Source organism: Ranitomeya imitator, chromosome 1 (genome assembly GCF_032444005.1).
Source record: "Ranitomeya imitator isolate aRanImi1 chromosome 1, aRanImi1.pri, whole genome shotgun sequence".
Lineage (NCBI taxonomy): Eukaryota > Metazoa > Chordata > Amphibia > Anura > Dendrobatidae > Ranitomeya > Ranitomeya imitator.
Window position 1 is genome coordinate 531,040,788 of NC_091282.1, and position 14,988 is coordinate 531,055,775.

The following is a 14,988-nucleotide window of genomic DNA, read 5'->3' on the forward strand; positions in this document are numbered from 1 at the left end:
TCTCCAGGAGGAAATTCTGAACTTAATCCAGAAAGGGGTATTACAAGAAGTCCCATAACGGGAAAGAGGCACGGGCTTCTATTCTCCCCTCTTCCTCCGCAGGAAACCCTACGGATCGTACAGAGCGATCATAAATCTCAAAAGATTAAACCGTTTCCTAGAGATTCAACACTTCAAAATGGATACAATAAAATCTTGCGTGAAAATACTCTTTCCGTTGTGTTTCATGACTGTTCTAGACTTACGAGACGCATATTACCATGTGCCAATCCACAGAGATTATCAAAAATATCTCAGACTGGCAGTGAATATCCAGGGGGAAGTAAAACACTACCAATTCCGAGCTCTCCCCTTCGGGATAGCCGTTGCTCCTCGGGTATTCACAAAAATAATGTCAGAAGTGATGGCCCACATATGAGAACAGAATGTTCTAATAGTTCCCTATCTGGACGACCTCCTCATGGTAGAGACCTCATTCCAACATTGCAAACATCAGTTGGATCTGGTCATGGCTTCACTGTCGAGTCTAGGGTGGCTGCAAAACATACCCAAATCCAAAATAGTGCCATCCCAGGTACAGGAGTACTTAGGGATAGTCCTAGACTCGATCACGCAGAAGTGTTACCTTCCTCAGGGGAAGATTCAAAAAATGACACAGGCAGTGTTACAGTTGACGATATCCCCAGTCACTACGCTGAGGAAAGCAATGTGCCTGCTGGGCTCTATGACTGCCTGTATTCCGGCCGTGCAGTGGGCACAATGTCATTCCCGGGACCTACAATGGGAGACTTTAGATTCAAGCATATCTCTGCACGGAAATTTAGACTGGCAATTAAGTATCTCATCAAACACGATACACTCCCTAGTATGGTGGGCAGACCCAGGGAATTTAACCAAGGGGGTCCCTTGGGCACTACCGGCGGAGAAAATCCTAACGACGGATGCAAGCCCCTGGGGGTGGGGAGCACATATAGATGATCAAGTGGCACAGGGGAATTGGAGCAAAAGTCAAGAGCTAGCCTCTTCAAACATGAAAGAACTATTAGCGGTAAAACTGGCCCTAATGCACTTTCTATATCTCCTTCACTCCCATCACGTAAAAATCTTTTCGGACAACCAAGTAGTGGTTGCATATCTAAACCACCAAGGGGGCACCAGGTGTCGAGCATTGATGGAGGTAACCCAATCCATCTTCCACATAGCGGAACACAGTCTAAAATCCTTGACAGCTCTCCACTTAAAGGGCTCAGAAAACCAAACTGCAGACTTCCTGAGCAGAACATGCTTAAAGCAGGGGGAGTGGGAACTAAACCAGTCGGTCTTCAACCAAATCGTGAATCTCTGGGGTCTGCCAGAAATAGACCTATTCGCGAACAGTCAAAACCGGAAAGTAAAAACATTCTGCTCAATCGATCCCTGGGGGAGCCCAGTAGCTCTAGATGCCCTAACAATTCCTTGGAACTATCACCTCGCCTACGCGTTCCCTCCGATATCACTCATCCCCTTAGTGTTGAGGAAAATTCGGGAGGAGGAAGCAACAGTGATAGTAATAGCGCCATTCTGGCCCCGCAGAATATGGTTTTCTTGGCTAAGAAAAATGTCCATATCAAGTCCATGGGTTCTACCAGACACTCCGAAACTTCTATCCCAGGGCCCGGTATTTCACCCCAATGTAAAGAATCTACACATGACAGCCTGGCTTTTGAAAGGAGGCTTCTAAGGGATAAAGGGTTCTCTCCCAATCTAGTGTCCACTTTATTACAGAGTAGAAAACTCGTAACCACTAAAATATATGGGAAAGTGTGGAAAAAATTCATGTCTGTGTCGGGCGCAGACCCGTCCGGGGAGATCCCAATAGAGAAAATCCTTGAGTTCCTACAGAAAGGTTTGGAAAGAGGTTTGGCTACAAGCACTCTAAAGGTTCAGGTAGCAGCCATGGGAGCACTGTATAATTATGATTTGGCCAGAAATCGGTGGGTCATGCGATTTATTAAAGCCTCAAGTAGGTCCAGGCCTATTCCCCTCCACAATTCTCCTCCGTGGGATCTAAACCTTGTATTAAATGCTCTAACCAAACCTCCCTTTGAGCCCCTGGCAGAAGTTCCCTTAAAGATCTTGTCTCTAAAAACCACACTCCTAGTGGCCCTAACCTCGGCTCGTCGTGTCAGCGATATACAAGCGTTATCTGCATACCCACCCATTACTCAGATACTCGAGGACAGAGTCATTCTTAAAACTGACCCGGCTTACCTACCTAAAATAGCGTCACAATTTCACAGAACGCAAGAGATTTCTTTGCCCTCCTTTTGTCCCAACCCTAAAAATGAAGGGGAAAAAACACTGCATACCCTAGACGTAAAAAGATGTCTGGTCCAATATCTATCAGCCACTAGGGAGTGCAGGAAGGATAGGGCTCTGTTTGTCTGCTTCCAGGGTCCGCGGAAGGGACAAAAAGCATCGAAAGCCACGTTAGCGAGATGGATAAGAGACGCCATCGCCCTATCCTACTCATCCTGCGGGACAGCCATCCCGGAGAATAGAAAGGCTCATTCGACCAGAGCAGTGGCATCATCCTGGGTGGAGAGAGCTGGCGCTTCAATACAACAGATATGTAGAGCGGCCACTTGGTCTTCCCAGTCTTTCAAACATTACCGTTTAGACTTGACCTCCTCTGATCCTACCTTTGGGCGAAGGGTTCTAGAGGCAGTGGTCCCTCCCTAAGAGTTCTATCTATGCAAATCTCTCGGTGGTGCCATCATGGGGATAGAGAAAACGGTAGTTACTTACCGATAACGGTATTTCTCTGATCCCATGATGGCACCCGTATATTCCCTCCTTTTTCACACACAGGTGTGCCCTTTGTAATGTACTAGTAATTAATTTTAGTCACGGTGCCTCTGTTAAGTTAAATAGGTTAAGTTTAATTTGTGCAAATATTGAGTTGCAGCTGAAGTTCTGTATAAGGCTCTGTAATCCAACTGATGTGGGAGAGAGGTACGCCCTTTTTCACCTGTAGGTTTCCTGTCCCTGGGGGCGGACCCCTCTCTTTGTGGTGCCATCATGGGATCAGAGAAATACCGTTATCGGTAAGTAACTACCGTTTTTTTATGGAAGGCTTGTGACAAGATTCTGTCTCTTTTTTTTTTTTTTTTTTTACTTTCTTTAACAAATGGGGTTGTCTTTAGTTCTTCCCCGAAGATCTCTATTTTGGTCAGTATGTCGAATTTGGTATCAAATTAAAACCATAACCCCAGATATCGCAAGAAGTTCTTTCAATGTTTTATGTACTTTTATTTCTAGCATACTTTAGTAGGGTTCTCACACTTTTAAAGGGAACCTGTCACCCCAAAAATCGCGGGTGAGGTAAGCCCACCGGCATCAGGGGCTTATCTACAGCATTCTGTAATGCTGTAGATAAGCCCCCGATGTTACCTGAAAGAGGAGAAAAAGACATTCGATTATACTCACCCAAGGGCGATCCCGCTGCTGGTCCGGTCGGATGGGTGTCTCTGGTCCGCTGCGGTGCCTCCCATCTTCATTATCTCATTATTAAAACACCAAAATACATGGAAATTATATGAAAATAATCAAACGGCTTTTTAGTCACAGACCTGTGTAATCCTTCTGAAACATGGGCAGAAGAACTGTAATGATTTTTAGCCAATAATTGAGAATATTACAAAAAAAAAAAACGTCAAGATGCTGGGGGATAGGTTGTGGTCAACATTATTGGCATCCCATGTAAAACTTCTGCTGAAATAAAAAAGGTTTCATAAATCTGTTTTGATATATATGAACTGTCCCCTTTGTTAACATTGAAGCAAAAAAAAATCGCAGGCGCTGGAAAGGTCAGAGAGGCCCGGCGCCTGCGCACTGCAGTACTTTGCTCTGCCCTCAACAGGGCAGACAAAGTACGCCTGCGCCGGAGCCGTGGCTGAAGATCAGAAGAGGACGTCTTGGAATGAAGATGGGAGGCGCCGCAGCGGACCAGAGACATCCATCTGACCTGACCAGCAGCGGGACCGCTCCTGGGTGAGTATAATCTAACGTGTTTTTCTCCTCTTTCAGGTAACATCGGGGGCTTATCTACAGCATTACAGAATGCTGTAGATAAGCCCCTGATGCCGGTGGGCTTACCTCACCCGCGATTTTCGGGGTGACCGGTTCCCTTTAATTTTCTTTCCACCTGGAAGGTCTTGACTGATCCATGAGTTTTAAACTTCTCATTAACATTTTGTTTTGTTGAAGCCATGATGAAAATGTCTTTTGTGATAGTGTTGCACCTTTTTAAATTGCTTGTGCTTGGTCATAAAAATATTTGTGGTGTGCTAAGACAACGCTCTTGTCTTTGCCATTGTGGGCAAGAAACAGGAATAAAACTGGCCTCTTAAGCATCAAGGCGTTTGTGGGTTCTTTAAAGTGAAGCGAGCTCTGATAAAGTGGGCATAGGCGAGTCTAATTTGTCACAGCTTAGTCCGATTTTTTTTTTTTTTTTTTTTGCTTCAATGTTATCAAAGGGGACAATTCATATATATCAAAACAGATTTATGAAACCTTTTTTATTTCAGCAGAAGTTTTACATGGGATGCCAATAATGTTGACCACAACCTATCCCCCAGCATCTTGACGTTTTTTTTGTAATATTCTCAATTATTGGCTAAAAATCATTACAGTTCTTCTGCCCATGTTTCAGAAGGATTACACAGGTCTGTGACTAAAAAGCTGTTTGATTACTTTCATATAATTTCCATGTATTTTGGTGTTTTAATAATGAGAAAATATTTTTAAAAATCCTGAACGTCAGGACTTGCCACAAACCTATAGGTTCTTTTCTAAACTCTGGTGTGAATCATCGGCAGGCAACTTTTTTCTTTCCCCATTAACATCAATAGGAACTGCGTGATTGGCTGTTGGCAGTGAGGTAGTTAGTGACCTAATAAAAGCTCCTTATGCTTTCAAGAAACTTGCATTGGAATTTCATTCCTTATCCATGTTTCCCCAAATTAGCGTTGTGGCTTTGCGGAAGTGTATTAATTCGTCTGACTGTTTCTGTTTCATTTGTGTTGAAAATACTGTGTTGAAAAAGCTAAATATTACAGTCTTCGTGGGAGAAAACAAAAAAGTATACTTCGCATACTTCAAAGATCAAGATAAAGTTTGGGCGCCTCATAAAGTGTGCAAACCGTGTGTTGAGGACCTTCGAAATTGGTTCAAGGGTAAGAAAAAAAGCTTTCCGTTATAAGATTCCTATGGTATGGCGAGAGCAAAAGAACCATAGTGACCACTGTTACTTTTGTTCATGCAATGTGGAAGGGTATAATTCCATATGGAAGCATTACATTTCATACCTCAATCTTCACTCAGCAATTCGTCCCATTCCCCCCATGACACAGATATACCAGTACCCAAGGCCCCTGCTACCTTTGAAGAGATACCTAGCTCTGATAAAGGTGGAATCGTACCTGAACCAGATGATGAATCAAGTTCTGACTTTGAAGATGATACTACAAGACCAACTTTTTTTCCCAGAAGGTGATGAAGGATATAATAAGAGACTCGAATCCTCCCAAAGATGCTGAGTTACTTGGATCAAGGCTCAAAAGCAGGAATTTAATGTTACCAGGAGTGTCTTTTTCATGGTTCAGACATCAAGAAAAGGAGTTTGTTCCTTACTTTGCCTGGGAAGACACGTTGGTTTATTACATTGATGTCAAAGGTTTGATGGTCAATTCAAAATCCAATATGATTCAACGCAATTGCATCTTTTTATAGATTTTTCAAAACAGCATTTCTTACACTTCCATCACTGTAGGTCATTCCGTACACTTGAAGGAAACCTACGAGAACGTGGGATTGGTTCTTCGTAAACTTAAATATGAAGACCACGGTTAGCAAGTGTGTGAGGGTTTGAAGGTCTTGTAAATGCTGCTCGGGCAACAAGCTGGGTATACCAAATACCCTCGTTTTCCATATCTGTGGGACAGTCGAGACCGCCAAAATCACTGGACCAAGAAGAGTTGGCAGCCGAGGGTGCTCAGTTGGTGAAAAAAATGTCCTCCGAGAAACTTTGGTATCTCACTAGAAGGTTTTTCTACCACCTCTCTGCATAAAATTGGGCTTGATGAAGCAATTTGTAAAAACACTTCCAAGAAATGCAATACAATACACTTTATTGATCCCGAGGGAAATGATCGGGAATGGTTCAAAATTGAAAGAAGGTGTCTTCGTCGGACCAGACATTAGAAAGCTTATAGCTGATAATGAGTTTGTCAATACCGTGACAGATCCTCAAAAAGAAGGGTGGATTGCATTTAAAGAGGTGGTAGAGAAATTTTTAGGCAGTAAAATAGATTCTGACTTTAAAGAAAATCTTTGGACGAATGCTGAAAACTTTTCACGCTTTATTTTGTCTGAGTTTGAAAGTGCATTTCCTCCATTACCACCTTGACTACTTTCCTAAAAATTTGGGAGCTGAGAGTGAAGAGCAAGGTGAACGATTCCATCAGGACATTAAAGAGATACGAAGAATATACCAGGCAAAATGGAGCATTACGATGATGGCAGTCTACTTTTGGATGCTTTTTCCAGATGCTGCTCACAAGCGTAAATGTGAGTTCATTTCAGTTCAAAAATGATTTTCATGAAAAACTTGTAATAAAACGTGATTTATAAGTTTATTTTCATTTATTTGGCGGTATTTCCTTATTTAACATGGCTACCTAAATTGTCAGGAAACGTAATGTCCTATGACAAAAGGAGGTAATTTTCGGTTTCAGAGCACCAAAAAACATAAAGATTACGTGGAATAACCAAAATGTAAGTGTAGTTTGTGAGAGGCCTAGAGATAGAATAGTTAGGAGAGGCAGCGGTCTTCCCTGTCTGAGTGCGAAATAATTCTCTATAATGTGGTCGTCTGGAACAGTTGCACATTTCTCATGATGAGCAAGGCAAGGTGAGAAATACTTCTGAAGATTTTTTTTTTTTCTTTTTTTTTTTTTTTATATCCTGTTACATTTTAGGCTTTGCAGGCTTCAGTGTAAACCTTTAAAAGGAAACATCCATATATTTTTTTTCTCTCTAACAACCAGTGTGCTGCCTATTTTGGTAGAATGGATGGGTAGATTGTTCAGAGCGTCAGGAACCAGGGGGTCTACATTTGTACTGATTTTATTTATTTTTATTTTTTTTTCTGGATTGGCGCTGCTTCTAATTTTTATCTATCTCATTGTCTCTCTGTCTACCCCAGATAGATAGATGTCAACTAAGCTTTTGAGTTCCCTTTTCCTTATGTATGACTTGACAGAAAATGAATAAACATTTGTGGTAATGTGTTAGGACTTCCTCTAAACACACAGTGGTTTTGATTTAATGTCTCCGTACTTCTTCTCCGTTCAAGGATTCCCAGGATGCAGAATTGTAATAGATTCACACAAAAAAAAACTCTTTTACGTTGCTTTGGAAAAGCGGTGCAGCTTTACATGGCAAAGGGCAATTAGACACAGTCAAATATTGTCCAGGTTAAAGACTATTTATTTTCCCACATCTGTCACAGTGTAATCTATTTTTTCCTTGCCTATTTAAACAATAATTCATTGTTATACTTCGACTGCTTTTTGATATTTAAGAATTAAATTTGCTTTGGTAATGAACTGAGAAGTTAATAATCATTTTGCATTGCAAAAAAAGGCAATTACAGGCTGTCAAGATGTTTAGTGTCGGAGTTCATCTGAGTACTGCAGATGTCTTAGAAGAACATTTGGTAGGTGAAAGGGTGAATTCTAATTAGAAATAAAAAAAAGGGGTCTTGCAACAGTCATTATAGAGTCATGAAGACAAAGAAGGCACCCACCCCTCCCCTGTCCATTTGTCAGTTGCATGGTGTATTCACTTGTCATGAATGCAGCTTCTTTAAACCTGCAGTTTTGGCACAGGAAAGAACCTGCTTCCTCTGTGACCGTTATGTGTAAAAGGGGAAAAAATTCACATAAATTCTCCTCTCTGGTTTCTCACATGGGATTCTCTTTGGACACAGCATCACATTCTTGAACATACAATATCCAAACTTACAACCAAATGAAATGGAGAGTGTTGTTTTTTTTTTCTTAACTAGCTCTCCAACTCTGGAAGGGTGCCAGGTGACCCATTAACATCGGGCAGCTGCCATCGAGATCCAAGTCCTTTACGAATTGAACTTTGACTGCCAATGTTGTAGGGTAGGTGCACACAATCCGTAAACGCTTATGTAGCGTCCAGATGTTACAGCATAGTAGATGGGATTTTCAGAAATCCCATGCCCACTGTGTCCAGAGACGCCCGCGGATCACCCACAGAGACACATGCGGCGCGTCTTTCCAGGCTGCAGCATGTCTATCTTGCGGAGACGCGAGCCTCCACAAGAGACATTTCACCCCAGAATGTATTGGGTGCAGTGAATCTACACAGTTGAGTGATCACCGAGGATTCACCTGCGTTAAATAGACGACGGCACTTTTTATGCAGCGAACATGCACGGCGGCCAAGGCGCTGCCACTTCCGGATCGTCTGCACATACTCTTGAGGAGATTGTTTTAATAGATAATGATAAACGGAGGACTGTGTGTCTCAAAATGTCAGCTTCTGTGTGCTGATCTTATATGGTGGGAATGGAAAGCATTGTATACGTAGCTTTTGCGTATATGGATACAATAAATACAGAGGTAGCTAAACTGTCACCCAACACATACCATCCCAAATTCCGATCTGTGTTTGGATGCCCAGCTTTATATCACTCATGAAATATATTCAGACTTTTGTTTTACTGCTTAGTAGACCTTACAAAAATACTTTCTAAATATACTGCAGTAGGGATTTTTGCCCCACAGCTTTCATATGGAGGGCACTCTGGTTTAGATCAGTCATATTTAAAAGGTACACGTTATCACCTAAGCACAGGATGGATAACTATTAGTATATTTGGGGTCTGACTGCCGAGACTCTCACTGATGGGGACTCCTGGCAACTGTCTGAATGGAGAAGCGGTCGCACAAGTGTTTTGGTTCTCCGTTCTATATCTATTGGACTGCGGGAGATAGTACATGACCACTGTTCCATTCCAAGAAGGCACACACCACTATTAGTCTGGCAATCCAATCTGATATTCATCTATTCTGTGTAATACTGGAATACCCTTTTCAGTACGGTAATTAGGACTAATCTGCCATCTCAGACACATTCCCATTTACACGAGGGGTGTTGTTGACCTCTTTTCTGTTCCTAAAATACCCCTTTAAATATAACCATTCCATCTACCACTACAAGGGAGTGTTCCCTACATAAACTATTGTTTTTGGCTTCATTTCTGATAGTAATCCAGATATGACTGTATGCAGACCATTCCCTTCAGCACCAGGTACAAAGTGACATGTAAGCCTGTAGGGAATGGAGTCAGTTCATTTCTTCACATGTGCTTCAGATTTGGTTTTGCTTTGTCTTTTTGGCTATGATGGTTTATCGGAATGAAGAATAAATACCCACATAGCATAGTTACTAAATGCATAATTCCTCCCCCCAACATTTTCTCAGTATAATTTCAAATTACAGCTATGGTATTTACAAGAAATGGAAGTTGGAAGTACATTTATTCATCTTTTGACATGTCATATAGCCATAGAAGAGGACCCTTTGATTTGCCATATGAATGGGGTACAACACTCTTTATACTTATTAAACCCCTTTACTCATGCTTTGTGGTTTCCTCCAGTGGATCTCTTAATTATATATTTGGAAAAAGAACTGAGCATAGCCATTTTTTTCGAGAACACTGGCCATACATTTGTGTCTACTAGATTATTTGTATTTTGAAGAAGTGGTTCGGTTGTGCTTTTAGTGGTGGGGTGGGTAGCAGATTTAATACCTTGGCTAATTTGTATATATGTTTAAAATGAATCTGTCAGCAGGCTTTTAATACCTTCTCTGAAAGCAGTATGAAGTAAGGGGCAGAGACCCTGATTCCAGCTATGTATCCTTTACTGTGTTGCTTGCTGCAGTTTTGATAAAATCACTGCTGCAAATCTACAAGAACTTTGAATTCTGATCTCTTTAGAACCCCGCCCATACCAACTTTGTGTACACTGTGCATAGGCAGAAAGCTGCCAGTCAGTGGTGGACGCAGAGTTATGCAGAGTTCATGAGTATAGAGGACTACATGGCAGCAGGATTACTAGTTCTTTAGTGATAATCTCCTGCTCATAAAACAGTATTTTAGCAAAACTACAGCAAGTAGCCTATATTATGCTGCTTACTCATTAGTTCATAAATACTTTGAGAAATACTCCCTAAAAAGATCACAAAGGGATGCCCTTGCAGGTTATTCCAGGTGCCAGTAAGGTGGCACACTGTGCAATAGGCCATGGGGTGAAACCCAATTTTGTGACGGAGTGACACACGTCACAGCATTTTTGTTGCATTCGCTTTATCGCATTTCCATGTCTAACGTTCCAAAGTGAAACTTCTTTTTGTACGAAAGCTGCAATTGCTATAAATCCTCTTTCTTTTTTTCCCTCCAGATGACCTAACTCAACATGTTCGGATAAAGCACGTAGAAGCTTCAACAGGAAAAACGCCACTGCTCCAACTTTGTGAATTTTGTGGCCAAGCTGTGAAGCATTACAAAAGCCACAAAATCTTTTGCAGGTACTGATTAGTAAGTGGAACATATGTAGAATTATATTCTGAGTTCTGAAGGTGCAGAACAGTGCTTTTTCATTAGTAATAAAGGGTGTCTTTCAATAGTCCGTGTCCAGCTCTTTATAATCCTGGTAACAGAAAAGGGAGAAGAAGTCAATAATGTATTTCCCATTCTATTAATCTCCAGACATGCCATTTTTGGTCCCCTGACCCTCTTCTGTACACCAGTCATTGTTAAATTCTGGCTTAAGAGTTATCTGTATTTTTGTTTTTTTCAAATGGATGCCTTTTTCTTCTAAGCAGCCATGGCGGTATGACTTTTGGCACACCATCAAACAGTTATTGAAGGGGCTACAGTTCTCCAACAAGCGCCGCACACGCCGTACTTTTAGTAGCACTTGTGCTTAGTTTTGCAGCTTTTTCCTATTTTACAGAAATAAATGTAAATGCATTGTGCCCAAGTTTATATTCTAATACTTCATAGCTGAATTGTAATCGGCTTCTTCCTTTGTTAATCTGCTTTGCAGTGGAGTGAAGAAATTTAAGTGTGACTTTTGTGTGCAGTCATTCCATCGGATATCCGAGCTAAAGCGGCACACTTGGACACATACCGGAGAACTTCCGTATCGCTGTAAAGTAAGTTGCCTAAGGTGCACATACACCTTAAATAACTACCGTGTATACTCGATTATAAGCCGGCCCCCTAATTTTGCCACAAAAAACTGGGAAAACCTAATGACTCGAGTATAAGCCTAGGGTGGGAAATGCAGCAGCCGGTAAAAAGTAAAAATAGATACCAATAAAAGTAAAATTGAGACATCAGTAGGTTAAGTGTTTTTGAATATTCATATTGCGTCATGAGCCCCATATAATGCTCCATAAAGTTTATGATGGCCCCATAAGATGCTCCATATTAAATTATGCCCCATATAATCCTGCATAAAGGTTAATAATGACCCCATAAGATGCTCCATAGACACATTTGCCCAATATAATGCTGCACAAATGTTGATTATGGCCCATAAGATGCTCCATAAAGATATTTGCCCCATATAGTGCTGCACAAACCTTGATTATGGCCCCATAAGATGCTCCATACAGACACTTGCCCCATATAATGCTCCACAAACGTTAATTATGGCCCCATAAGATGCTCCATAAATATATTTGCCCCATATAGTGCTGCACAAACGTTATGGCCCCATAAGATGCTCCATATTAAATTATGCCCCATATAATCCTGCATAAAGGTTAATAATGGCCCCATAAGATGCTCCATAAACACATTTGCCCAATATAATGCTGTACAAATGTTGATTATGGCCCCATAAGATGCTCTATACAGACACTTGCCCCATTTTAGTGCTGCGCAAACGTTATGGCCCCATACAGACCCTTGCCCCATATAGTGCTGCACAAATGTTATGGCCCCATAAGATGCTCCATACAGACACTTGCCCCATATAGTGCTGCGCAAACGTTATGGCCCCATACAGACACTTGCCCCATATAGTGCTGCACAAACGTTATGGCCCCATAAGATGCTCCATACAGACACTTGCCCCATATAGTGCTGCATAAACGTTATGGCCCCATACAGACACTTGCCCCATATAGTGCTGCGCAAACGTTATGGCCCCATACAGATACTTGCCCCATATAGTGCTGCACAAACGTTATGGCCCCATAAGATGCTCCATACAGACACTTGCCCCACTTGTTGTTGCTGCATTAAAAAAAAAAATCACATACTCGCCTCTCCGTCGCTCAGGCCCCCGGCACTTTCAATATTCACCTGACCTCGTTCCGGGCGCCGCTGCGTCTTCTGCACTGACGTTCAGGCAGAGGGCGCGCACTAACCACGTCACCGCGCCCTCTGACCTGAGCATCACTGCAGAAGACGCAGCGGCGCCCGGAACGAGGAGCAGGTGAATATCACGCAGCGCTCCCCTCCCCGTTATACTCACCTGCTCCTGGCGCTGTCCCTGCACGTCCCTGGCTTCCCGGCGCTGCACTTCTTCCTGTACTGAGCTGTCACCACGCCAGGAGCAGGTGAGTATAATTAGACAGCCCCCGCTCCCCCTCCCCTGCCGACCCCTGGGTATGACTCGAGTATAAGCCGAGAGGGGGACTTTCAGCCCCCAAAAAATGGGCTGAAAATCTCGGCTTATACTCGAGTATATACGGTATGTAGCCATCTCTATCAACTCCCCCATGTTCTACACTCGCTTGTTAATGACATGACAACCCCTTAGCACTGCGCGATTGTGTGACGGTGCGCCAATGGGCAGGAAGTATGATGCACTTCCGTACGACACGTGTAAATCCCGCTGTCAGTGATTGATACCAGTATGTAACGGTTTGGCAGACGCTGTTAAATTCCACTGACAGTGTATGTGTGTGTGTGTGTGTATATATCACAATATTCTATATTAGATTTGGGATGATCCAGTCCAGTGGCCATGTCGATAATCCATTGTTATTCTACTGGGCCAGGAAATCAGGAGAGGCTACTGGGTTGTTGGCTTTTAGAAGTAAGTTTGGAGGGCTCTGGACTACCAACCTTTTGATCATCACTACTGTACAATGGCTGCTGATCAGAGGACTGCGGGTTTACTCCTGCCTGCTGGCATCCCTGACTGTTCTAATTTGTAGACCCGGTGTGACGTCAATGGTGGTTATTAAAATTTGGTCACTAATCTATTTGTTATTGCAGATCTGCGGGAAGGGATGTAGACATCCAAGTAACATGAAGAAGCACATTCGTACTGTGCACAAAGCAGATATGCGGGTGCAAATCAACAGAGAACATGCCTCTCCACGATTCTTCAAAAATAGGAGGCCAGCAGCTTTATTTTCACCACACGCTCCACCTCAGGGCCTGCCTTCCAGTGACTCCTTACCAGTTCCAGCATCGGCTGGGGATCACAGCATCCAGACAGACTCCTCGATATCTCCTGTCTCTCTTTCTTATATTTCCATCTTTACAGGTGAAGGGACTGCAGCCAATGATTTTACTCCGCGTGAACCACAGAACTCCCAGACAGCAGGTTGTCCGTAACTGCAGCCTTAGCACTGTATTTGTCTTAGTGCTACAAAATAATTTTGTTAAATTGAATAATTACAGGGCATTATACTATAATTTGTGTTTTTTTTCTATGGTAAAAGTGCGAGAATATTTGCATAGGATATTTTAAGATCTGCTGCTGGCAGCTCCCTCTGCAATTTGCCGACCAATGATACCTGAGATGTGCTGGATATGAGACAAATCTAGAGATGCTGCAGGCCATGGTTGTAAGTTTAGGCTACACAGGCTTTTCACAGTAGCATGAGCAACATGCGACCTTGTGTTTTGTTGTAAAACTGCTCCTTAAAAGAAATTTTATTTTATTTCCATTTTTTCATCATTAACGTCTATAGATCCGCCGATTTCCATAATTCTACAACCTTTCCTTCTTGTAATTTCAATGTTGAGTGCACTTTTCCAACATAACAATGATCCAAAACACATTTCTTGCATTTCTGAAGAACAGGTTATTATTATTATTATTAAGGTTGAAAGTGATTCAGCTTCCAAGTGTCTCCTGACCTTAACCCAATCAAACACCTATGGAGAATTCCGAAAAGACAAGTTGACCATCACTCTCCATCCAGCATCCAAGTTCTAAAAGAGGTCATTCTTGAAGAATGGAAAAAAATAGATGTTGCTGTATGTCGCCAACTTGTTCATTCCATGCTTAGAAGACTTGGAGATCATACAAGATACTATATGTAGTTTTTGATAAAACCAGAAACACATGGGCTACTTGCACAATGAACAAGTCTGTAGGAACCTTTTCACACACCACCAAGAAACTTTTAGACACAAAAGAGCACAGTGAGGTCAAAAATACTGTTGTAAAAAAAAAAAAAATCACAGTAATAAGCAAGTGCTAGTCAGAAGATGGAAAAAACAGGGTATTTAGTTGATACGTTTTTTTTTACAAAAAATGTATACTAAGCTGCTCCACCAATCATCAAGGTATACCCATATAGAGCAGTCCTACCTAATGTATATAATCCCTATCTGATGTATTTAAAAACCTGATCATCTGTATAGTACCTCTATAAGCAGGGTTCAAAGAGGGAATTTTCATGTGGACATGCTGGATGTTTCTACAAGACTAGGGAGTCCACCACTCCTTATGGGTCATTTGCATCAAAGCTGTTCCGTCCAGCATGTCCACATGAAAATTCCCTCTCTGAACCCTGCTTATACAGGTACTGTACAGATGATCAGGTTTTTAAATACATCAGATAGGGATTATATACATTAGGTAGGAC

General features: G+C 42.0%; 1 protein-coding gene across 2 annotated transcripts in view; it reads left to right on the top strand.

The window, feature by feature from the left end:
• The window catches only part of LOC138677355 (myoneurin-like), a 70,478-nt gene extending 55,904 nt beyond the window's left edge, over positions 1–14,574 (top strand). For both annotated transcript variants that reach the window (XM_069767418.1, XM_069767427.1), the window contains exons 4-6: positions 10,545–10,671; positions 11,193–11,301; positions 13,382–14,574. In XM_069767418.1, the coding sequence (XP_069623519.1) occupies positions 10,545–10,671; positions 11,193–11,301; positions 13,382–13,726 (581 nt within the window). In that variant the 3' untranslated portion in view covers positions 13,727–14,574. The remainder of the gene's footprint in view (positions 1–10,544; positions 10,672–11,192; positions 11,302–13,381) is intronic.
• The last annotated feature ends 414 nt before the right edge of the window (positions 14,575–14,988 follow it).